The following is a 27,057-nucleotide window of genomic DNA, read 5'->3' on the forward strand; positions in this document are numbered from 1 at the left end:
AGCTGAACTCAAAGGCTTAAGGAGGAATTAGGCCCTTCGACTTATAAATGCACTAAATCAATGATTAATTATATGTCTTATACATGAACCCCTTGCTCAAGCATACTGATACCATGTCAACAGTCTGAAGGGCATTTGATATTAAGTTCAAGTAATGTCACCCCATATAAGTTACCCCATAGAAAGGTGGACATTTTGGTTTGGGTTCCATTTTCTTTCTTTTACGTTGTAATGGGGACAGCTCTCTTATTTGACCTTTGAGTGACAGGCAGGTCCGTTTTGTTCTCATGAGATGTCTTCATGATGAATGTTGTCAAACTAACTGGAGAGAAAATATGTGCCCAGGGTCACAGCAAGGCTGACTTTCAGATTTTCAGGGGAAATTCATAATTGGTAAAACAGAAAACAATAGAAAAAACTCCCAAGAAACCCAAACCAGAAATAAACTTTTCATGAAAAAGACTAGGATTGGGTTGGGGATTTAGCTCAGTGGTAGAGCGCTTGCCTAGCAAGCACAAGGCCCTGGGTTCGATCCTCAGCTCAAAAACAACAACAACAAAAACAAAACAAAACAAAAAAACAGACTAGGATTATGGTCCAGAGGTATTTTTAATTTTGAAAGATATATCCATTTTTGAAAGATATATCCCAAGGAAGCAGCCTGGTTGTTGGGGGCTTAGGGTCTCTAAGGATTGTCATCCCTCTGGGCAGAAGACACAGAACCAAACAGTTCAACAGTGCCAGGGCCTGGACTTGACGTAAAAGTGAGTTGAACAGGCCCTCACTTACCATCTGTTGGTGACAGGTGTTTTCCATACTTACTGAGCTGGCAGCAGTTCGTTTTCAGTTGTAGAGGTGTGTAAAGCCGGTATCTCTGCCACTAGAGTGATCGATCGCTCATTCAAGTGCTCGATATACAAATATGAAGACCTGGGCCTGAGCGTCAGATCCTAAACTTAAAAGTTGGGGATGGTGGTGTGCGCTTGTAATCTCAGTGCTGTGGAGGCAGATCCTAGGGACTCATTCCATAGTCAGCCTAATTGGATAGTCCCAGGCCACTAAGAGATCTTTTCTCAGATAACAAGGTGGGAAACAAGAGGCGAAGTCCCACATCTCCCAGCGGCTCCAGCACAGTGGTTGCCAAGGGCCCAGGCAGGAGGCAGAGCAATCCTGAACCCCATAAGGACTACTGGTGCTTGGAGAGGTCTACATTCCAAAGCGGCTTCAAAACAAGCTGTGGAATGCGGCAAGGGGCGGAGTTGAGGAACCAGAAAGGGGATCAGATCTGACCCTGGGATAGGGTCACAACTTAAAGCTGCAGACCCAGGTCGGAGGCTTTGGCTGACACAGGATAATACCTGACTGCCCCTCAGAGGTGACTGAAGACAGCCTCCATAAACACCACAGGGAGGACTCAGTCCTCCACTGAACACTGAAAACACCACCACTGAGAAAGAAAAAAAAGTAACCACAGTCTTATAAACAAAACATACAATGGAAGAAAAACTCAGCCAATGAACTCACTCCAGATATGTTTGGTCCTGGTGAAGAAATAGAAATAACATGAAAAAACAAAAACAAAAACAAAACACAAAACTGAAATGCGCCACTAACCCTGTAATGTCACCCGGTCGAAACGACTTTGAGGAACCTCCAAAGAATTCAAAAGGATGATTAAAAGTGTATTCCAACAATGCAAAGAAGCTGGGACTCTACTCCAGCACAACAGGACTGGTGAGGAAGTTCATCCAAGACATGGAAATAGATAGCATGGCCGAAGAAAATCCAAACTGATACGATCCTGGGAATGAAAACAACTCAACAAGCCAAATAAAAAGCCCAGTGGAAAGCCTTGCTAATGGACTAGAAGGCGGCCACTCCGAGATGGGAGACCTGACGACGGGGCTGGAGTACTCAGTGAAGACCAAACTGAACAGGAAATCCGGAACATCATCAAAAGATACGATTTGTGGATTGCAGGAGAAGGCCAGCAGAACAAAAGCATGGAGAGCATTTCCAATAAAATCATAGGAAAGATTTCCTAAACTTAGAGAAAAACAGGCCCATCAAGTACAAAGGCCATGCAGAATTCTAAATAGACAGGACTGGAAAAGAGGCTCCCCATGCCATATTGTAAATAAAACATTAAGAAGCATAGAGACAGTGTAAGAGGAAGTAAAAGCCACAAGAGGCAAATCTCAAGTCCCTTATATTTTTGGTTGTGAGCCTAGCCTTTAATGGCTGAGCCATCTCTCCAGCCCCTCAATAAAGGTAGGCACATTTGAGTAAAACCTGGTTATTTGACAAAAGCTTTTAAAGCCGGAAAAGCCTGGAAAGATGCATTTCAAGTTCTGAAAGACAATTGTCAACCCAAAATAGCATGCCCAGCAAAACTTTCTATTAAATTAAAAAGAAAATTAGAAACTTGCCCTGATAAAAGCAGATGAAAGAATTTATGACTCCTTAGCCAGCTCTATGCAGAATGCTGGAAGGAATATTTCAGTCTGGAGACAAGGATAAACACCCCAAAGAGGTCACAGGGAATAAACAATTTTAGGATAGTTAATTTTAAAAAAAGACTAAGAAAACACCACAAAACAACAAAACCCAGGAGTTAATGTACATTGTTCTATAATAACTCCATATCAATGGTCTCAAGTCCTCAAGAGACACAGGAGAGAAGATAGGATTAGAAACCCAGAGCTATCTGTTTGCAGCCTCTAAGAAATACAGCTCACCTACAACTGACATCACCTGAGGGTAACAGGGTAGAAAAAGATGCTCAAAACAAAGACAGCTAAGAAACAAGCAGGTGTGGCTACCAGGATCAGACAAAATATACTTCAAATCAAAACTAGTCAGAAAAGCAAAGAGGGCCACTTTACATCCCTTAAAGGAAAAATCCATCAATAGGATAGTAGAATTCTAAACATATATGCACTGAACACAATTTCATAAAAGAAATACTATTTAGTCTACAACTATTGGTTAACCCCAACATGGTGATAGTGAGTGACTTCAGTACCCCACTTGCACCAACAGACAGGTCATCTGGAAAAAATACTAAACAAAAAAAGAACTAGCCTAAAGCAAATGGACCTAATAGATACGTATAGCACATTTCACCAAAATACTCTTCTCCAAAACTTATGGAACTTCCTCCAAAATTGACCACCTATTAAGACACAAAGCACGTCTCAATAAATATAAGACAATTGAAATAACATCCTGCAGCTATCTGACCAGGATAGAATAGAGTGGGGTATCAACAACAATGCAAACTATAGACACAGACTCATGGAAATTAAATAAGACACCACTCCAATATCTTACTCCCAAATCTTTATTGGTAAATAGAACAACTTAGATAAAAACAACAATGGCTCCCGAAGGGAGTGGCATTAATGGGAGGTGTGGCCTTGTTGGAGGAAGTATTTCACTGTGGTAGCAGACTTTGAGGGTTCATATATGCTCAATCCACACCCAGTGAGACAGACTGCTTCCCATTGCCTACTGATCAAGATGTAGGACTCTTAGTTCCAGCACCATGTCTGCCTGCACACCACCCTGTTGCACCACGGTGATAATGGACTAAACCCCAGTTAAATGTTGCTTCCTTACAAGAATTGCCTTGGTTATGGTGTCTCTTCACAGCAATAGAAACCCTAAGACAGAAGGTTTGGAGAAAGGAAAAGGATGTAATACATTATAATCTCAATAATATAGAGAAAAAACCCTAGAGACATTTGTATTTGAATGTTAATCAAATACAAACCAGAAGCCAAGAGAACCATACATGGTTTGGATGTGGTCACGATATTTATTTATAATATGCTTCACATATATTAACAATAGAGGTGACATTTGTTCATACACCAAGTATACGGTGCTCTGGTATTTCTGTGGAGTTGGAGAATACTGTCAGGGTTTTCCTAATCTCTTTGGTCTTGGAAAGCTTCGGCAGGCTTTCTCAGGCAAAATGTCTCGTGACCACAGCTTCAGCACTTGCATTTCAGAAAGAAGTAACACAAGGTGGACTCGTGGAAGATCAGAAAGCCTTGGGCATCTTCTATGCCAGTTTATTTTTCACACAAACGCTGAAGACCACAGGAAACCCAGCAGGGTATTAGGCTCACAGCCTGAAGGGAAGTCATATCATTGGCCAAAGTTTTCATGTAAAAGGTGGTCGATCTCCATGGCTCAGAATCTGCTTCTGTAGTTCTCCCGAGTCTGCTTAGGGGTGTTGAAGGCCATGAGTATGCCGAGGGTTGTTAAGGCCATGATCTTGCTGTATATCCTTTGTCTTGATGCTGGTAAACTTGGGTGTCTTTGAGGAGATCTTGACAAAACAGCAGGAGACCCTCCCTTTCCCAGTGTCTCTCTAAAAGGAAGCTATTGGTGGACCCTCCCAATGACTGAAAGGAGTCCAAGGCACCATGGACCAGAGTAAAGCATATTACCAACAACAGCAGGAAGAAATGAGTCCAGCTACTATCGAAAAAAGGCATGTCTGCAAGTAAGTGTTATAGTGGGTCTTGCTCTAGCCAAGTGATTTTATCCATTATGAATTATCTATCTGTTACTCCCTTTTTTGTGTTTCTACTTTTTACTCTGAAGATCACTAAAAAAACATACAATATTAGCACCAAGGCAGCATATTTCTTCCCAGAGATCACATGAAACGGAATAGATACGATAATTAGCAGTTGGTACAATCTGTGATGTTGCTAACTCACTTATTGGCTAATGAAACGTTCCCACAATTGCCAAAAATACCCTTATTCAACTCACATAGCACCTTGATGATAGCTAGATTGTTAAAAAAAATTACAATTCTCAAAATGTAACAGTAAAACACATTTTCAGGTAAAAAGTAAACAACAGTGTACCGTGATAATGAAGGGTCACTTTGTCATATACTACATATAATGTAGAGTACGTAAAATGCAGCGGTCGGACTGCAAGGGAGGGCGTCATGCACAGGCAGTCACAATAAAATCATTTTACGTACAAAAATATTACATCACAATAAATAATTTCAAACATAAATATTAAACTTTACATCATTAGGGTATTCCACAGGTTGAGTATCCCTTACTGAAATGCTTGAGACCATCAGTGTGTCTGTCGGACATTTCAAAGACTTGGTGATATTCTCATATACAAAATGAGATACCTTGGGGATGGGACTCAAATCTGAACATGGTATTCATTTATGCTTCTTTCTTTTAAGTGGCGTTGGGGCTTACTAGGAGGTTTTAGTATAGCTTTTAAGCAGTAGGGTACTCAGGTAGAGAGCAATACTTGCCCAAGAATGTGGGACTTCATTGGTGTTTCCCATGCACCTTTTCATATATGACAGAAATGTAATTGTGTATGGTATGTCAACAAATTTTGCGCATGAAACAAAGTTTCATGGCATGAAATTTTCCATTTGAGATCTCCTGTTGGCACTCAAAAGGTTTCAGAACTTGGAGCATTTCAGACTTTAAATTTTGGGGATAAGGGATGCTCAACCTGTATATATATATATTTATATATATTTATATATATGCATATGTACACTCATATACACACACATTCACACACACACAAGCAGACAGGTCCGCACACACACACACAGATGCACCCAAAGTTAAGGTGGAGGTATTGAATTACTATCCTTCATCCATTCCATAATGGCTTCCTCTTCAGAGCCCCTGAAAGAAGAACAAAACCAGGAGTTACACACCTGAGAAGGCTGAAAGCCAAGAGCAGGTGGGTAGGCACTTTCACATGCAGAGTTACAAAGTGTCACTTAGGGTCTTCTCCAGGTTACAAAGTGAACTCTTACTTATTTGGCTATCTGTTTACTTATTTCATTGCTCTGAGCAACACAGAAGTGGGCTGGGGATGCAGCTCAGTGGTGGGGGTCTGTCTAGGAGTGTAAGGTCCCAGGTTTGACCTCCACCACCACAGAAGGAGAGCAGCAAGCGGCATAGTGAGGAAAGGCACTTGCTGGAAGGCGAGAACTGATTCCTGTGGGTTGTCCACAGACCCACAGGCATGTGGAGGCGTGTGCACGCACCAACACATACACACAAAAATAAATGAACGTAACTTAAAAAGAAAGGAAAAGCTGGGCCGTGGTGGCGCACACCTTTAATCCACAGCACTCTGGAGGCAGAGCCAGGTGGATCTCTGTGAGTTCGAGGCCAGCCTGGTCTACAGAATGAGATTCAGGAAAGGCACAAGAGAAACCCTGTCTCGAAAAAACAAAACAAAACAAAACAAAACAAAAAAGAAAACAATGGTTACAAAAGAATAAAAGAGAAAAAAATTCAGTGCCTAGAAATCTCATCTGAGATAACATCCAAATGTTAGGACATTTCTTTCTAGTCTTCTTACATACATGTAAATTTATACATGTAAATTTTGTACATTATGTACTCATATTTTATGACAAATAACGTATTCAAGAAAAGCAGATATAAAATGCATATGAAAAAGGGGTCTCTAGTGTATATCTGCTGAGTTTTGCCTACTTCCACCTCATCTCATCTCCCCTTTTTGGATCCTAAGTCATCTCCCCACCTTCCTGCTCCCGTGTGTGTTGTGTGTGTGTGTGTGTGTGTGTGTGTGTGTGTGTGTGTGTGTGCTTTGCTGGCCTGTATGTCTGGATGTCATATGTGTGCCTGGTTCCCTTGGTGTCCAGAAAGGAGTATCAGATTTCTGAACTGGAGTTACAGATGGAGCTGCCATGTGGGTGCTGGGAATGGAACCCAGGTCAACTGGAAACACAGTCAGTGCTCTTAACTCCTGAGCCATCTCTCCAGCCCGAGGAGAGTTACTTTGCTGACTGGTTGTGGACAGCATTTAGTTTAATCAGGAGCTATAATGATGACGTAATCTCAGCAAGGCCTGGGTGTGGGAAAGATGGCATGCTGAGAAGAAGCCCCATGAGGGGCTCCCTGCTGATCGATGGGGAAGGACAACACTGTGGAGCCTTATGCAGCTATGAAGAGGGCCCAGCACACGAGCATCTCAGTTAGTTAACGTATTTCCTTTCCCCTTTGCAACACATCAGTACTAATTTAAGATTGCAATTCTGCCCAGATGTGGTGGTGTGCAACTGCAATCCCAGCACTTGGGAGACAGAGGCACAAAGACCTCAAGTTTGAGGCTAGCTTGGGTTAATAAGCAAGAGCCTGTTCTAAAAATTACATAGAAAGAATACTTTCAATACCGATGTTTACTTAAATATTTGCCAAACAGTAGCTGGTGTGTTGGAACAGGAACGAGCTATGGAGGGAACTGAATAGGCTACTGGAAGTCACAGGGAAGGTGTTAGACAGCCACACAGGTTGGTTAAACTGTAGCTGAAGGCACCAGGATAATGAAAAGTGAGCAGTTTAGTCTTTTGCCCAGCAGAGGGAGCACTTGTTGGCATAAGTCTGTGGATTGTGATAAGAATAGAGATTCTGATTTCTTGTATATATGGGGCGGGGGGGCTAAGATCTGCATTTACAACAAGATCTCAGATGACACCGAGCTGTTGGCCCCACTGTGAGTGGAAAATCGGTGACATTGTAGTCATTGAGAGCAATGCTGTTGGCGTAAGCTGTCACTGGGGGCCTGCAAGGGAAGGTCACTGTGATCTTAAGGAAACTAATGGTTGTGAGCCTCAACTTCCTCTACTGCAAAACAAGACAAGAGCTCTACCTCATAATTTCCTTGTGAGGATTCGATGAAACCATGCCTGTAAGTTTCTCAGCACAGTGGAGCCTGACAAACACCAGCACTACTGTGATTATTATATTCTCGAAGTGTTTATCTCAGCCCCCTATATCACAATTCCCAATATTCAAACTATAGGTCTCTGGATAGACCAGAGACCTTAGGAAGTAAGACTTCTGGAGGTGAGGCCCAGCAGGCAGCGTTTTCAACTAGCAAAACTGAGGAACTGAATGTATGAGGCCTGAGGCCTTGGGTTCAAGGGTGAGGGACAGATGGCCGCAGGCACAGAAGGACAGATAAACAAGAATGTTATTATTGGGCCAGCTTCATGATACTTGACAGTAGCCCTGTCTGGAGGGAAGGACACTCACTCATATTTGTTCATCATTAGGCTACAGAGTAAAATGAAAGGGGAGGCGGGAGGGGGAAGACTTACCTTAGTTATGACACTCGCACCTCCAGGCCCGTGCCCGAGGATGGAGTGCACTTCCCACAGTAACCGCCGCATTTCCCAACAACCCGGGTACCATCCTGCAAATACAGGTATCCTCTTAGATGACTTGGGAGGTTAGTGATTTGGAGGGCTTGCCATGGTTTGGAGGGAAATGAATATTTGCACCCATAATAAGTGTTGAAATAAACTCAGCACACCCATGCTGGTCTAATTGCATAGGCCAGAAGATTAGGCTCACAGGGTCAAGTCCAGACACCTACAACCTGCTTCTGGAGTGTTTTTTTTTTTTTTTTTTTTTTACCTTTTTGTTGGTTTGTCTGAGATAAAGCAAGGGTTTTGCTATGTACCCCAGGCTGGCCTCAGCCTCCTAGGGTTTGGGATTGTAGGTATACATCTCCATGCCTTGTTAGTTTTGACTTTTCTATACAGTTAAGAAAAAATCAAACTAAGACTATGTGTCTCGACACCTGAAAGTTGCATGAAATCAAATTTTGGCACAGCCAGCATGCATCATTTATGTACCGACAGCCTGTAGCTGCTTTCACGCTGTAATAAGACGAATGAGTAGTTTCCAGCTTCATGCTGCTGCCCAGCATACCATGAATCCCAACAGCACAAACCAGCTCTCCAGAGTGTGAGGTGGACTGCGAGATTATAACATTTCATAGTACAGTTGTGATGGTGAATCTCCGTTGTCGACGCGTCTGGATTTTAGAATCACCTAGAAATACAATTCTGGATGTGTTTCAGAGGAGGGAACACCCACTCCAAATACAGGCTCAGAGCTCAGACTGAATCAGCCCAGATGCAATGTGATCCCTGTCATCGCTGTGACCACACCTTCCTCACCATGATGGTTCTGTATGTACCTCAGACTGAGCCAGAACAAACCCTGCCTCCTCTCACTTGCTTTTGCTGGATACTTTGTCCCAGCCGTGGGACAAGTCACTAATCCACCAGGCTATTGCCCTGTGATTCATCAAGAACAAGATGAAGACAGTGGGTTTTAAATACCCTGCTTCAATAGACAGGGGCATGTGGCATGTTCTGTAATCAATTTCAGGCAACAAATCACTGTGTTTGTTACACAGCGGCAGTACAGATGTGCTTCAGGAATAAACCATGGACTGGCACCTCCACACTACGCTCTTAGCACAATATTTCCAATTTACGAGAAAGCAGCGGTCAGAATGTGGAAAATTTAAGATAGAATGTCATCACGGCATGCTTTTTTTCACAAGAAAAAATTGCAAGAATAGGTACATTCCATGTGCTCAATTGTTAGTGAAATAAGAAAAATAATTTACTTTCTGAGTTAAATATGTTTTGTTTAACAGCAAGAACTGAAGAAGCAGTTACAGAGGAAATAACTTGGCCTTAAAAAAAAAATCACCCCTCTGGCAAGAGGAAGGGGTTCTTGCAAGCCCTGAGAATGGGAGTCGGGTCATCAGTCAGTTAAGAGCAAGGCAGATAGATCACATTGTGTAGTTTTTTGGCTCCTGGCGAGTCGACAGATCTAGCTGTTTATCCGAGGAGGCAGTCCTCATTCTGCGGTCACTTAGAATGGACGTCTGCGCCCCGTCTCTGTGGAACAGACTCAGATGCAAAGGTGTCCAAGATGCTGAGAGAACCAGAGCAGAGGGCCTGAGCTGTCAGTCTCTTTTCTCATGGCCTGACAACACACCCGAGGAAAGCAGCTGCAGGGAGGGGAACGGGTTGTTTGGGGCTGCAGTTTGGGAGTACAGTCCCACACATTCTGACAGGCACAGAAGCAGGGGAGTGTGGCAGCTGGTCACACTGCAGCCACCGTCAGGAAGCTGAGAGACGAATCCTGGTGCTCAGCTCACAACCCTTTTCTCAGTCTGGGAGCCCAGCGCATGTGATGTCACCACCCAGTTTTGAGATTAGTTTTGTTAGACCTTGAGCCCGAACACTGGACTTATCCCATTGTACAGGAATGGAAGAACTTAGTGTCAGCCCATTTTTTGAGTAAGTTTTTTTGAGAGATGAGAATGAAAACTGTTCCCTGTCACTCCAAGTGACCCTTAGAGGCTTTGAACATCATCTTTGCTGCCAAGTCTGTAGCAGTCCTTAAGAAACTTCCCGATAGGTAAAATTGGAGGAAAATGACCCTTATAGGTAAAACTTATGCTGTGAGGTAGCAGGAATCTTAAAAGGTCTTATTAATAAAAACAAACCTGGAGCCAGGTATTGGGGTGAATGCTGGAAGATCAGAGAAGCAGAACAAACCACAGCCACCTTGCCTTGCCAATTCCTCAGCTGATCCTGTTTCCTCAGACTGGAAGCCTCTGAGTCCTCATCCAGAATGAATCTCAGCTGACCTGCTGCTCAAAAGCCTGAAAGCTTAACCAGCTCTAGTTCCTCCTGGTCCTCATGCCTTATATACCTTTCTGCTTCCTGCCATCACTTCCTGGGATTAAAGGCTCTTGTTACCATGCCTAGCTGTTTCCAGTGTGGCTTTGAACTCACAGAGATCCAGATGGATCTCTGCCTCTGGAATGCTAGGATTAAAGGCATGTGCTACCACTGCCTAACCTCTATGTTTAAGTTAAGTTTATTGGGGTGCACAATATATCAACTACATTATGTTAAGGTAATATTGCTTAAAGAACAAGTGATGTTAAACGTTTGAAGCTTCCTGGGCCATCACAAGTTAGGATAAGAAGCAGTGTGCATCTCTATTCTGCACACACTCACAATGACTCTGTTTCCTGAGCACAAACTGCAGGCCCAACAGTGTGAGTTGGACTTTAATGTGAGGAGAAAAGACTTTCATATTTCAAAATCCATTTAACTAGGTTATTTAACAAGAAGCTTCCATATAATTTTCAGTTGCAAATGACTAATTGAAAAGCAGATATCACCGTGCTGGACAGATGGTTCAGCAGCTAAGAATGCTTACTGCTCTTTAAGAGAACCCAAATTTGGCTTTCTAGCACCCACATCAGCAGCTCACACTGCCTCTAACTTCAGCTCTAAGGAACGTGACACTTTCGAGCCTTCATGGGTACCTGCACACATCTAGCGAGTAATGCTCATGTAGGCAGGTACACACACACAAACAAATCAACACACTTTTTAAACAAGCAAACATCAAAAGAAAACTCTAGTAAAATTGTATAAATGCCTGGCAAACAAGAGCAAGCTTAATTAAAATTGTATAGTTGTGAACAGATAACAGTGTTTGGCAATATCTATTTATATAAAAAAGGCATTTAGTAACATGAAACAAAACCTCATTCCCATCAGCATCAACAATCAAATATTTACCATAACTCTTGATAAAAGAAAACACTAGTGAGACCAAATATGTTTCTTCTCCAATATTCCATACTCCCCTCAGATGATTTGTGTTTAAAATGTTACTCAGTTATTAGTATATTTAGAATTCAACCAGTAACATTTGAAAAAAGGATTTGTGTGTCTGTGTGTGTCTGTACACACTGTGTATATGTATGTGTCTGTGTGTGTGTGTACACACGAGTGCATGTATGTGCAACTAAGGAGGCCACAAGAGGGCAGACGATCCCCCGGGACTGGAGTCAGAGATAGTGAGAAGCCCCCATGTGGATCCTAGGAATGAATCCTGAATACTCTTGAAGAGCAATAGTGCTTTTTTAATACGGAGCCACCTCTCCAGCCCCAGTAATAGCATTTTTGTGCAATACACACACACACACACACACACACACACACACACACACACACGTATAAATGTTCATATAATAATAAACATACATTATACATATATGATATACCTAGCCCTGTCATTTGGCTGAAAACCCTAAATCTTTTCTACCTGGCTCTTTTCTGAAAAGGGTTGCCATCTCTGCTCTAAGGCCCACATAGTCAGCCTTGGGCCACCTAGGCACATCTGTCTTGTGCCATTCTTTTCCACACTGCCATTTCTGAGATTCCATGACTTTGTTCCACAGGACCTTTGCACATGTCATTCTCTGTTGGCTGAGATGCTCTTTTGTTCTTTTCTACCTGTCCCACCTATCCTGGTAAACTCATCATAACTCGGTTTGAACGCAGCTTCCTCTGGGACACGTCCTTGGCTCAGCTGTCTGCTGTAAGTCCTCTGCAACTAGATAAATTTCTTTGACATTTTTTTTTTTTTCATGCTAGAATGTAAGCCCCATGATGTAAAGATGACATCTCTCTAAAATTGGAAGCATCTAGGACCAAGGGCTGTGTAAGGCTAATAGTGAGGCTAATCACACATTTATTAAATGGATGAGATGGATGATTGAAAAACAAAGCTGGATTCTCTTTTGAGCTGTAAATGTCTTGCTAATTAGTTTTGCTAATGCTTTCCCACACTTTGAAAACATCCCCTGCTTCAGTGCAGTACCACACTCCACTCTCTGTATTGACCATGCCATGTAAGCCATGCCTCTCATCCTCCTTGAACAAAACCATACCTTCTCCATGACTGGAGATAACGATCTGAACACACTTTTACCTCATATCTGTGGGCTCCATCCCCAGGGCCAGGGCAAGGGTCATGAAGACCTGCTTCCTACAGCCCAGTTGTGACATTTCTTGCAAAGAATGGGTCATCTCAGCTGGGCGGTAGTGACACATGCCTTTAATCTCAGCACTCGGGAAGCAGAAGCAGGCAGATCGCTGTGAGTTTGAGGCCAGCCTGGGCTACAGAGTGAGTTCTAGGAAAGGCTCCAAAGCTACACAGAGAAACAAAAAAGAAAGGAAGGAAGGAAGGAAGGAAGGAAGGAAGGAAGGAAGGAAGGAAGAATAGGTCATCTCAGTTTTTTTTTTTTTTTTTTTAGGAAGGAGGAGTCTGAGAAGAGAGATCCAGAAAGAAAAATACTGCCAATTTAACAACAAAGTGAGAGAACAAAATGTTTTCTCTCTTTTTCATGCATTTGATTTTGGGTGTGACTGATATGGGAAAGGAATCCCATCACCCACCCATTTGGTCCTGGCTCCTGAGTGGTGAGCTAGGTCTGGGAGTAGATGTTGGATGTAGGTGCCTCTGGCTCTCCAGTCAGGAACTGTAAGCAGAGGTCTGGTGGCTGTCAGGATGCTGACATGCTAGGACCATTTTCAGCATCATCAACACTAAGCTGAGCCTAGACTCTCCCAGTCCATCAGAGGACAGGCTCTGGAATGCAGTCTGTAGCCAGCAGGGCCTCTTTCCTGATGCATTGCTTGCTTTGGCTGGGTTGCAGGGTTTAGGATTACTGATGCACTGGCTTGGGATCGGCCTCTTTAAAGAAGTTCTGGAAGCCGTGGGTTCCCGGAGCATCTGTAAAATGGGCAAACAGGTCTGTCCTCATATTTTGCTGAAGTGAAACACATATCATCCATTGGCACAGGACTCCTCCTAACCTGTGTGCTTAACAGGTATTAGCTATCATTATCATGGAGGCATTTGTATGTGTATCATGTATGTAGGTAAACACACACATGGTTTGTGTGTATGTGTGGAACCTGGGGCCACCCTTGGGTATCATTCCATACTTGCAGAAACAGGGTGCTCTCACTGGCCTGGCACTCAACAAACAGGCTAGACTTGCAGTGAGGCCCAGGGATCTGCCCATCTCAGTGAGGCCCAGGGATCGGCCATCTCAGTGCTGGGATTGTGTGTACTGCTACACCCAGCCAACTACTTTTATGTGGATTCTGGGGACTGAACTCAGCAATTTGTTGACTACTTCTCTCTGTCCTTACAAAGTAATTTTGTGAGGCCCTCCATCCTAGCTTGCCTTCATTGAATAGAAAAGGCCTGGGCAGTCATAAATTGAAAGGAAAATGAAGTTGATATTGGCTTCACAGTAGGCACACCATCTCCTCCATGGAGACTCTGCTAATTTAGGCAAAACAGATAGAAGTTGAGCTAAGTTAAATTATCTATGATGACACTAACCTCTGATGATGCTGAAGATGGTCCTAGAATGTCAGCATCCCGGCAGCTGCCAGGTTGAAAACAAAATAAAACCCAAAACCACACAGTAAGAAAAATATGGCTGCCATGGAGACAGCTTCTTTCAGAGGAAAAAGAAAAAAAAGAAAGAAACTAGAAGCCCTCACTGACATGCAATGAAACTCTGGTTTTTATTTCTTTATTACAGGCTAATTCTCTTTTAAATAAATATTTTGTTAATAATAGCTCCAACTGTTGCATATAAATTAACTGAATGACTCACTGCCTCATTAGGCATAGTGTGTATTCTCAGCTTTCACTAAGTCTTTAATTTTTCTCAGTGGGTAGGATTTGGGGAAGCTGAAGCCTGAGATTTGGGGGGGCTATCTTTGATGGAAGTATGTTTATTTGCCTGTCTTTAGTGGAAAGGAAAGGAGGCGAAATTAACAATTAAAGACATAGTTTTAGGACCTAAAATGAAATGTTAGGGTTAAGATGACATGTCAAATTAACTTTTTCTGAAACTTCCTATAAAACACAGCACATATATTTTTCCCCAAACACAGTCCTCAGACAACTACATACATATAGATGCATAAACATTGTATGGTTTCCATAGAAACGCACTGACTGAAATGTATATGAATAGAAAATGTGAATCTACAGAACTCCACTTTACAGGTGTGTGCAATGCTTTAAGTGCCTGGTGAATAGTGGATTTTCACAAGTTGGAGGGCAGTCCATGCACTACATGAGATTCTACTATACCATGTACACATGTGCGTAAACATGTATGTTCATTTCTTAACTCAGTTGTTATAAAGGAATCCAGAGGTAGGAAAAGCCTGTTTGCTCCACACAACATAACTTCCATTACTTTATAAAGCAACTATTTTATTTACAATCCTTTCTATAGCACAAGGAATCCCTGGTAGATGACAGGCCCAGAGAACAGGCTCCCTGCGCCTTAAAATTCCACAGGCACATAAGGAAGGCTGGAAAAACCCTGAGCACCAACTCTAACCAGCCAGAAGTGGGCTCTCTTCCAGCTGCCTGGCCCTAGGTAGTCCTGAAGATGGTGAACTGGGCAATGGCAGACCTCTGAACAGGCCTGAAGAGCCCTTTTATGCCCTGGCACATTTGGAGTTAGGGGACCAGAATGTTCCTGGCACCCGAGCTCAGAACTTGGACATTTTCTCTCATTCCTCACCTCTGAGTCATGGTCTTGCTTCTGTCCATTTAGTCCTTAAGCAGGGCTCTAAGCTGAGACAATGAGACTTCATCAGACCCTCCAAACAAGCATTGGCCTGCAAGTCCAATGTGGGGTGTGGACAGCTCCCCCAGGTTCAACCTGCAGCCTGCAGTGTCTTTGCTTCCAGCAGGCAGCCTCAGCTACCTTTTGCAAATGAACAGTAATTCTGCAAAGATGCCACGGCATCAACGGCTGTCTGTCTGCCCTGATTTCACAAAATCCCAAAATGACAATGTTGATGAGCACCCACACTCTGTCTGGGGACCTCCAGTGTGGATGGAGGCCACCTCTTCTCTCAGCAGCTATGGAGGGCCTTCACCACGCAGCCAATGGCTGTACTGTTGTTAGAACCCACAACAGAGGACTATCAGTCATGTACCTCTTTGCCCACATTCTCAATCTGACACCTGAGAATTTGACCCTCCTTCTCACTTGCTGTCCCACTTAAGCTGGGAGGGTCCAGAGTCAACATGGAAGTTTCCAAACAAAGAGCAGCTCTGGAAGCCCTGTACCTACCAGTACCTGCAGTTTCTTTTACTTGCTGTCATGGCTTAAACATATGACACAGAAATTTCAAAAACAAAATTCCTAAGTTTTAAAATGCATGCCTCTCTGAATGTGATGAAACTTCTCACTATCATGCTCTGCCCCACTTGGCACGGGACTCATCCATTTCTCCTATGTACCCAGGGCATACATACACCTGCTCCTTAGTAACCCAGAGCATCCCCACTATCACGTCAATTGCTCTGCTATCACGGTTTGTGCTCAGGGAGCTCTGACGCGGCGGCCCAACACTCCATCACAGGTCTTGCTCATTCACTTCATCCTGTAGGCATCCCATGCGACATCATCACACCATGAGGCAAGCACAGGGTGTTCTTACAGCACACATTCACACATCTTTGTTTATAATATGTTGTTCTAATTGCTTTTATTTTATTAGAAGCTGTAGTTCGTCTGTTACTGTGCCCTACTTATAAACGAAGCCATCAGAGGAATGAACAGACAGAGGAAAGCTGGTATACTTAGAGTTTGGTATTTCCTAAGATTTTAGGCATCTATGGGGGGCCAGCAAAGAACTGCATTTGAATGACAAGCATGATTTGTCTCAGGTAAAGGCAGGTGTCAGGGTTCTTTCCACTGTGTACAAGGAAGTGCACAGAAACTCTGTCCCCAGGGGTGAGGTGTCCTCTCTGGCTTTAGGTGGCACTACAGATCCAGGTTTAGCCCGCACCACTGGTGCATGTAGCCACAGCCATGGTGAGTTCACGGAGAGCAACTCAAACACGTTTGCTGCAGATGTCCACACCTTGTGGCTCTTACAATGTTTTCACTTCCTGCTCTGTGATGATCCCTGAGTCTTGGAGGCGGGAGGTGTTCTTTTTCCCAGCCACAAGAGTTCTGGGAGTGCATTTTCATAGATCACCCCTAGGGGGTGCTGCTCTGAAGCTAAAACAGCAGCGCTGCTCTAGACTGCCAGGAGGTAGGAAACCAGCTTGTACACATGAGAGGGGAGAGAGGAGGAGGGGGAGGAAGAGGGAGAGAAAGAGGAAGGGGGGAGGGGGAGAGAGGGAGCAAGGCAGCTCAAGCAAAATTCTCAGAGGGTGGGAAACATCCTTGCAGTACTCAACATGTCCATAAGATGGCACCACAGCCTTTAGTTATTTTTAGGTTCTGGCTGAAATTTCAGTATTGAAATAGTCTAAATAAAACAAAGATGATTTCATTCAACCATGTCTAAAACAGTTAAAATTTTCAATTTTGGTCATTGAGACATATTACACATGTCAAAAAATGAACACAATAAAACATACTAATTTTATTTCTTATTAAAAAACGCTATAGAGCTGGGGTCGGGAGAGTGGTAGGGAAGGACATTGTAATATCAGGGTGCAGTCAAAGGTCACTCTGCCATTTCAATTATCTCTGTTCCTCTCGGTGGGAGGGCAATACTTATGATTAAATCATGAGCAATCAATGTGGCCATTGACTCAGATTTGTGATCCCTGACTAGCCTGCTGGCGAAATGAGGACTTGAGATGCAGATAGGATTCCAGAAGTTTAAAAGGGGGTCAGGAAACACATTTTCCTGAGAAAGTCAGAATGGGACCTCCCCCATCCTAGGGTTTTGCTCCTTCATTTTCTGGTTCCAACCTAAGGCAGCATTCTTAAAAAGATTGCCAAATTTAGCAAGAGAAAACACAGACACCAGTCAAATATGGATTTCAGATAAGCAACATATCACCTTTACTTATCAGTAGATGTGGAACTGGGTGTTTGGAGACAGGGTCTAGCTAGGTAGCCCAAGCTGGCCTTAAACTGAAGATTCCCCATTGTGCTCCCCTGTAGTTGGGGACAGACTATCCCCCCCCTTTTTTAAATTATATTTGTGTTTTAATTTTACATATCAGCCATGGGTTCCCCTGTCCTCCCCCCTCCCGCCCCCACCTTCCTCCAGCCCCTCCCCTCCATTCCCATGCCCTCCAGGGCCAAGACTCCCCTGGGGATTCATTTAAACTTGGTGGATTCAGTACAGGCAGGTCCAGTCCCCTCCTTCCAGGCTGAGCAAAGTGTCCCTGTGTAAGCCCCAGGTTCCAAACAGCCAGCTCATGCACTAAGGACAGGTCCAGGTCCCACAGCCTGGGGGCCTCCCAAACAGTTCAAGCCACTCAACTGTCTCACTTATCCAGAGGGCCTGATCCAGCTGGGGGCTCCACAGCCTTTGGTTCACAATTCATGTGCTTCCATTCGTCTGGCCTTTCGTCCCCATGCTTTTTCCAATCCTGGGCTCAACAATTCATGCTCCCACAGTCCCTCCTCCTTCTCCACAACTGGACACACGGAGCTGCACCTGGGGCCTGGCTGAAGATCTCTGCATCCACTTCCATCAGGCACTGGATGAGAGTTCCAGCTTGACCGTCAGGGTATTTGGCCATCTGATCACCAGACTAGGTCAGATCAGGCTTTCTCTCGACCACTGCCAGCAGTCTACAGAGGATGCATCACTATGGACCTCCGGGGACCTCTCCAGGACTCTGCCTATTCCTGGTCTCATGTGGTCTTCATTTATCATGGTCTGTTATTCCTCGTTCTCCCTTTCTGTTCTTGATCCAGCTGGGATCTCCAGCTCCCCCAAGCCTCCCTTCCCTCAAACCTTGCCCTTCATTTCTCCCACTCTCATCCAGGTTGTTCATGTAGATCTCATCCATTTCTCTGTCATTGGGTGATCCCTGTGTCTTTCCTAGGGTCCTGTTTTCTAGGTAGCCTCCCTGGAGTTGTGTAGCAGTCTAGTCATCTTTGTTTTACATCTAGTATCCTCCTGTGAGTGAGTACATACCATGTTTGTCCTTCTGAGTCTGGGTTACCTCACTCAGGATGATTTTTTCTAGATCCATCCATTTGCCTGCAAACCTCATGATGTCATTGTTTTTCTCTGCTGAGTAGTACTCCATTGTGTATATGTACCATATTTTCTTTATCTATTCTTCAGTTGAAGGGCATCTAGGTTGTTTCCAGGTTCTGGCTGTTACAAACAATGCTGATATGAACATAGCTGAGCAAATGCCCTTGTGGTTTGATTGAGCATTCCTTGGGTATATGCTCAAGAGTGCTACAGCTGGGTCTTGGGGGAGATGGATTCCCAATTTTCTAAGGAAGCGCCATATTGATTTCCAAAGTGGCTGTACAAGCTTGCATTCCCACCAGCAGTGGAGGAGAGTTCCTCTTTCTCCACATCCTCTCCAGCATAAGCTGTCTTCTGTGTTTTTGATCTTAGCCATTCTGACAGGTGTAAGGTGGTATCTCAGAGTCGTTTTGATTTGCATTTCCTGGATAATTAAGGATGTTGAGCAATTCCTTAAATGTCTTTCAGCCATTTGAACTTCCTCTGTTGAGAATTCTCAGTTTAGTTCTATAGCCCATTTCTTAATTGGACTGTTGGGCATTTTGATGTCTAATTTCTTGAGTTCTTTATATATTCTGGATATCAGCCCTCTGTCAGATGTGGGGTTGGTGAAGACCTTTTCCCATTCTGTAGGCTGTCGCTTTGTCTTGTTGACCGTGTCCTTTGCTCTACAAAAGCTGCTCAGTTTCAACAGGTCCCATTGATTGATTGTTTCTCTCAGTGTCTGTGCTACTGGTGTTATATTTAGAAAGTGATCTCCAGTGCCAATGCATTCAAGAGTACTTCCTACTTTCTCTTCCATCAGGTTCAGAGTAATTGGATTTATGTTGAGGTCTTTGATCCACTTGGACTTAAGTTTTGTGCACAGTGACAGATATGGATCTATTTGCAGCCTTCTACACATTGACATCCAGTTATGCCAGCACCATTTGTTGAAGATGCTTTCTTTTTTCCATTGTACATTTTTGGCTTCTTTGTCCAAAATTATATGTTTATAGGTGTGCAGGTTAATGTCAGGGTCTTCAATTTGATTCCATTGGTCCACATGCCGGTTTTTATGCCAGTACCAAGCTGTTTTTATTACGGTAGCTCTATAGTAGAGCTTGAGGTCGAGGATTGTGATGCCTCCAGAGGGTGTTTTATTGTACAGGATTCTTTTGGCTATCCTGGGTTTTTTGTTTTTCCATATGAAGTTGAGTATTATTCTTTCCAGATCTGTGAAGAATTGTGTTGGTAATTTGATGGGAATTGCGTTGAATCTGTAGATTGTTTTTGGTAAGATGGCCATTTTTACTATGTTAATCCTGCCTATCCATGAGCATGGGAGAGAAACTCAAAGCAATACCACTAAACTCAGGAACAAGGCAAGGCTGTCCCTTCTCCCCATACTTATTCAATACAGTACTTGAAGTTCTAGCCAGAGCTATAAGACAACATAATGAGATTAAGTGGATACAAATTGGAAAGGAAGAAGTCAAGCTTTCCCTATTTGCAGATGACATGATAGTATACATGAGTGACCCCAAAAATTCAACCAAGGAACTGATACAGCTAATAAAAACCTTCAGCAACATAGCAGGATACAAGATCAACTCAAAAAAATCAGTAGCCCTCCTATATACAATGGACAATCAGGCTGAGAAGGAAATCAGAGATACATCACCCTTTACAATAGCCACAAACGATATAAAATACCTTGGGGTTACTCTAACTATGTATGTGAAAGACCTATATGACAAGAACTTTAAGTCCCTGACAAAAGAAATTGAAGAAGATGTCAGAAAACGGGACAGACTATTTTAAAGTACATAAACATCCTGTATGATCTTAATGAAATAGTAAAAAATCCATTTCCCTGTGGCCTCGGTCCTCACTTGCAGTCCTAACCATGTAGCTGCGCCTCATCTGGCCGCATTCTTCTGGACTAGGGGCTGTTTTCTTTTCTTCTGGACTAGGGGCTGTTTTCTTCACCCTCCTCCCTTTCTTCGTGACTCACACGTGCAGGGACAACTGAACAGGAACGGGGGAAACTTCCTATGTCTCCAGGGGACCCTTGCACTGGAACTCAACGGAAGGGCTGTAAGGGCTGGGGGAGTTTCTGCCTCACTGCCCATCAGAATCACCATGGAGACACAGCCCTGGAGGTTTGGATCCCTTAACCTGGTCACCAGACGGTACATTTCAACTTCCCAGGTGGCTCCACTCTAGTACACAAGATGGCTGATTCTCTGGCTGCGCTGGGCTTTTCAATCACTGGAGCTTGTTCAGCTCCAGAACTGGACCCAGCAGACCAGGGCCCCCATGCCTGCATTCCAATACACTCTGTGTTGCTGGCACACGGTGAGCACTAGGTGCAGGGTAGTCCCCAAGTGGATTATTGTAGAAGCTGTGTGGGTATCCCTAACTTCCCAGAAAATATCACCCCATAACCTCTTCCTATCGGAACTGCAATTGGTTTTGAGCAAAACAAAACATCATTTTCCTAGGTTCATATAGGCGAGTTACATTTGACTAGTAAAGACGTTTGAGCTGTGTGTATTCTAGACATCCCCCCCCCCCCCCCCCCCCGTCCCCTTTTGATTAGACGGTCCTCCCAGGTGCCTGGAAGGCTTAGCATTTACCAGGTGGGAAAAAGCTCCAATCAGGTGAGATGAGACCCCCCACCAGCCCCCTCACTCCTTCCTGTATTTACGTTCTACATTTTCTCTCTGGCACTTTTTTGGGGTGGGGGGAAGGTTTGAAGGGAGGGAAAGCACACTGGCTCCTGCAGTCCACAGCCACTACATTCATATGAAAGCAAGGGCTGTCCCCCACCCCCAAGCAATACAGTCTTACCGGAGACTTTTTGATGTCCGAAACGGCGTAATTCCCTTGTGATGTCCATCTGGCTGACTCGGTTAAAGACAGGCCGGTCCCATAAAGGTTGATACTAAAACGCCCCTGGAACACAAGGCCAGTGCAAAAGACTTTCAGCCCACGTGACATACCACACAAAGCAAAGCTGACACTTTTAAGGGCACTTTGGGAGGGAGAAGATGCTAATTAATTTTGATGGCCACGCATCGTTGAAGGTATTTTTTTTTTTATTCCATTGCCAGAGCCACACACTTTACATTCATGACTGCTAGGTGGGGATTTTGTGTACAGATGGTGAAACTCAGGATCGCAGGCGATTAACTCCCTCTAGAACACAGTGAGCGCCCAGGTCATCTCTTACTGACTTCTAAATCCTCTCTCACAGCTTCCCCCAGTCGGCCTCCGTAGCACAACAACTCTGATGTTGTTCACAATTATCAGATTCCTTCACGACCAAAATGCCACAGTGTAATTTTTCTAACAAGATCTAGCTGCCAAAGTTTCCTGGGCTTCCAGTTCCCTGGGGCGAAGAGCGAGCACACTGTGTACCAGGCACCGCTGGGTGTGAGTTCAAAGCAGAGGCGCGTTTCCCAGAGCGTCCACGAGAGGGCGCGTTTGGCCTGCTGAAGAAGCTCCCACCCCCAACCTCTCTACCGGCTTCCCCCAGCCTTACTCTAGGGACAGATTTTCCCAAAGGCCCCCAGGGTGTGTGGTCTGGAGCTTTGATATTTATCTCTTAGAAGCCAGTGCAGTGTATCGGCATCTCCTTTCTTTCAAAACCATCTCCACCACTGGCCGTTTCCGAGCTGAGAATGTTCTACAAGAAAAGGATTACTTTCTCCCCAAACTGAGAACCCACAGCTTTGTCAAAAGTTAAAGCACAGAGGTAGATATCACTCATAACCAAACCCTGGTATGAACGAGTTAACTCCTTCAGCAGTGTTTAGATCACGGAGAGAGATCCCAGCCTCTCAAGATCTCCATTAGTCCTCGGGTAAAATGGAAGGTAATGCACATACCTCCCTCATTTACTGTAGCGAGGAATAAATGAAATTAGCCACATATAATTTGGGTGTGGTGGTCCCTGCTTGTGATCCCCAATGCTCAGGAGACTGAGACATGAGGATGGCAGTCAGATCCAGGCCATCTGCATTACTTGGGGTCCCCCACCTCAAAACAAAAACAAAACCCTAGGAGAAATAAGTAAGTAAAAAATATATAAAATAAAACCTCAATGGTCGATAGTATAAATACCAGTATCTATAATCAAAATGCAAGCATCATTCCTGCAATTTCTAATTTGCCTAGTCTAATCGTAATTATTTAGGGGAGGGGCTCAGTATCACTTTGTCTGTTTATACTAGTTATCAGTAGTAACGTGACTGACTTTTGATAGATTTTCCAGTAAGTAGCTCATCTGAGATCTTCTGCTGAAGCTCCAGGATGAGGTGTAGCACTGGGATTTTCTTCCTACCGGTTTCTTAAATAGGAGCAAATGAAAGTTGCAGACCGTTCTGGAGCACCATGCACACGAGACAGGAGAGGGTTTCTGTGGTGAGCAGCCAGTGGTCACGGTGGGGGTGATATGTCTTCAGAAGAAATGTGGCAATGTCTACAGCAGTTGGAGCCATCCCAGGTGGTGGCAAGGAGAGGGGTCTATTCAACAGGGGGACACCGAAGACTCCGTGGGACTGCCTGTAAGTAACAGGACAGCCCCCTGTCTCTGACAGAGTTATCCAGCCCTGATCTTCAAGGTCCAAAGTGCCGAGAGTGAGAAAACTCGGGAGTACACAATGGATTCATTCCACAACACCCCCCACCCCCGTCTGCTTCAGTGGGTTATAAACAAGTGGCTTACTTCCCCAGCCCATCAATAAAATGGGTTAGTAAGACTAAAGTTTTGAAAAGGAAGTTATGGGATGGAAGCCCCCCCCCCCCCCCTGCATATTTCACCTAGCTCCTGGCCTGGCAGACAGTAGGAAATATTTTTAGATATTTGTAATGACTATACTGTGTAGATGTTAGCTGTTAGCAGTCCTTATACTGAATCGCCTCAATCCAGGTGTTTGTGAATACGACCAGACTGGGACGTCCATGCCAGTCTCCTCACACAATTTTCGGTTACTGGCCTTTTGTTTTCCTTCCTAAGTTTTGAAAATGAAAAACAAAACAAAACAAAACAAAACAAACAAACAAACAAAAAAACCAAGACAGATTGGAGAGAAAGTCTCATTGTGTGGCCCAGGCTGCCTGGAAGGCAGTGTCTTCCTGCCTTCGCCTCCTGAGTGTGGAGAGTGCGGGTGTGTACCCTGTCATGCTCAGATCCCACTGGTCACTTCCTCATCTCCTGGTCACTGCTACTCAGAGGGGCAGGACCCACCATCCATAGTGTCCCACATCACAAGTCACCCAGGGCTCCTCGCTTTCCCCTCCCATCAGCACCCCACCCCCCACCCTGTTTTGTGCACTGCAGAAACAATGTCTGGTCAGAATGTAGATACTGGTCTAGCTCCTGTCCTTACAATGTCGCTAACATTCTGGGCCTTTCTGTGACTGAGCATGCTCCTTGTAACCTTGTGGGTCCATTCTCTCAGCAGGGGAACACATTTGAAGGCAACAGCAGGTGTCTTCCTCATTCTTCCGAATTTTCTGGTTGAAGGACCTGCACTTTCCATAAACATCCTAGCTGACTAGCACTCTGAAAACTCAGAACCCCGGAGAAGAAAAGACCTCATGGTCTCTCTGTCTCTGTTGTGGGATATATTTGCACCTCCAGTCTTGTCTTTGGCATGTAAAAAGCATAAGACTTGAAACGACTGACTCTTGATTTAGAAGGGAGAGTTATACACATGCTAGATGATCTCCAGAGGTGTGCAGGAGAGTTACTCAGACCAAGAGCGGTCCTATTCTTGTCCAGCAGGCATGAATGTGGCAGGATCTGCCCGCTACCAGGGTGAGAAGGACATATCTACCATAGTGGAGAGGGTTCAGACAGCTTGCAATCAAATCCAGCCTGTCCAGAGACATTTGTGTGTGCTCTGGAAAAGTTAGAATTTCATCTCAAGGGATGGAAAGCTGAGACTCTACACTAATGTCTTATGAATGTTAAGCACAATGCCTGAAGTACAGAAAATTCTCAATAAAGGTGAGTGATTAATATCAATGTCTGTGGAAACAATGCTGAGTTTACCATGATCAGCATAAGAAACCATATTCTGTGGAGGTGATGCTCCCAGGAATTTCCTTGGACTGAAAGGTAAGTTTTTAAAGCAAAGACAAAATGAAGAGCAGGAAACAGAGGCTCGAACAGAGCCTCCTTCTGCTTTGACTTCAATGCAGACATGAGGTTGCAGGCCGCACCTCGTCAGGCTGCCTATGAACCTTTCCCTGGAAAACTGAAAACTGAAAAAAAACCAACCCTTAGGTTTTTCATAAGGATGGTCAATGCTCAACCAATTTTTAAGGAACCCTGAAGGAACCCAATAGAGTCCGAAGACTTGGCTGAGGGAAAATAGAAATCCTCTCCCTGGCATAGAGTTTCCCTACTTAACTACCGCTTCTTATTGGAGTTTAGTAAATGAGTTATCAAAATAAGTAAAAACAAATTACCCTTCACTTACTGAAGAATTAACTTCCTAAAGGATATGCACATAGAAATGAGAAAATTCTGAGACAGCCAAAAAGGACTGGGTCAGCCTCTTAGTTACTGAAATGCGAGGCACACAGAGAGGAGGCCTGGAGCCATCCACGCTCAGAAGAAACTGCACTGCAGACTTTTAGAATCCCTCAATGAGGGAGGAAAGTCCCCTCTAACCATTCCGCCCTCTGTTGCTTTTCTCTCTCCCACAGGGTGCCCCCGCTGTGCCTCTGAAATGTTAGTGGTGCTGTCCTTAAGCGGGCGGCTCACAAAACACATTGAGGACAGGTGACTTTGGAGGAATCTGTGGTTGGGGACAAAGCCACCCATCCTTCAGAGATAATGTCTGGGACTCTGAACGCATCCTCCAATCCTAATGCCCAGACTTCTGAATGCTTACAGGTGGGAAATTCCCAGCCCAGGGAAATGGCAGTTTTGCAAAGACTCATGGGAACCAAAGGAAGCAGTGAGCTATGTTTTCCCGTCTAGAAGAGGATTCTTCAGCATACTCCATGTGCTGATGCTTCTTGCAAAAACTACTGGCCATTTTGCAAAATTAGTCCAGGCTGAGTAACACTTGAAAACTGAGCATTTCCCCAAAGGCTTGGAAGAGGCGAGAAAGCCTGTGACTGTAGCATGGGCAGCAGAGGGGAAGACGCTTAGCTTGCATTTCTGGTATGAACACTCAAATTTTATACATCTGCAGTAGAACTAACAGATGGAATAAAGACACCTCCACAGCCCCAAGCCTCAGGCGAAGGGGACTTTTAGAATGTCATGTCACAGTTGTTGATGTTTTATTCTCCTCATGAGCGATGGGTTCCTGGGACTTGGACATTGTGAGTTTCCAACAACAAAGACATGACCTGGCTCAGAGTAAGTATAAAAGAAGGGGCAGCTCATTTGCTGAGACTGTTCTAGAAGCTCAACATATACGGAGTCAGAGGAGGCCCAAGTATGCCTTGTAAATCTTGAGATCTCTGGTTCCAATATTTATTTATTTAAAACTATTGAACACCCCACTGACATTAAAACAAACAAACAAACAAACAACCTCCTTCCAGATCTTTTCTGTACCGATACGCATTTTAAAAAGTGCCGGGGAGAGGGGAGGGTTGGAATGATGTAAACACAGTACTCATGAAATTCTCAAGAAATTAATTTAAGAGAAAACAGAGGCTGGTGGTGTAGCTCAGCTGTATGGCAGGTGGTGACCATGCAAGAGGCCTTGGGTTCAATTCCAAGCACTACAATACAAACAATACACACCACACACATACTCCACACACCACACACACATTAAACACACCATACCCACACCACACAGCACATACACACATACATACACACACCACACACCCACATACATATATACCACATGCTATATTTTTGACACTGGTTTCTCTTCTATAATCCCACGTGTGTTTAAATGGCAAATCAGTATGCTGAGGCTCACATGTAATATTTTTCTTCTCTTTTCTTTGTTTGTTTGGGTAGGTGTTAGGGATGGATCTGTGGTCTTGTTTCTAGAAGTTTCTTTCTTTCTTTCTTTTTTTTTTTAAAATTAATTTATTTACTATGTATCCCTGCAGGCCAGAAGAGGGCACCAGATATCATTACAAGTGGTTGTGAGCCACCATGGGTTGCTGGGAACTGAACTCAGGACCTCTGGAAGAGTCTCTTAACCACTGAACCACTGAGCCATCTCTCCAGCCCGGATCTGTGGGCTTGTGTATGAATGCTTTTTTTTTTTTTTTTTTTTTTTTTGAGGTAAGATCTAACTTACTAGGTTGCCAAGTTGGTTTGTAACTCATTTTGTAGCTCA

General features: G+C 44.1%; 1 protein-coding gene across 4 annotated transcripts in view; it reads right to left on the reverse strand.

Annotated features, from left to right (window-relative positions):
• Window positions 1–5,578: 5,578 nt before the first annotated feature.
• The window catches only part of Adamts9 (ADAM metallopeptidase with thrombospondin type 1 motif 9), a 169,357-nt gene continuing 147,878 nt past the window's right edge, over window positions 5,579–27,057 (reverse strand). For all 4 annotated transcript variants that reach the window (XM_036180602.1, XM_036180603.1, XM_036180604.1 and 1 more), the window contains 3 exons: window positions 21,575–21,679; window positions 8,153–8,247; window positions 5,579–5,699 (listed from right to left, as the gene is read on the reverse strand). In XM_036180602.1, coding sequence (XP_036036495.1) covers window positions 8,158–8,247; window positions 21,575–21,679 — 195 coding nt within the window. In that variant the 3' untranslated portion in view covers window positions 5,579–5,699; window positions 8,153–8,157. The remainder of the gene's footprint in view (window positions 5,700–8,152; window positions 8,248–21,574; window positions 21,680–27,057) is intronic.

The sequence above is a fragment of the Onychomys torridus genome, chromosome 3, assembly GCF_903995425.1.
Source record: "Onychomys torridus chromosome 3, mOncTor1.1, whole genome shotgun sequence".
Classification (NCBI taxonomy): Eukaryota; Metazoa; Chordata; class Mammalia; order Rodentia; family Cricetidae; genus Onychomys; species Onychomys torridus.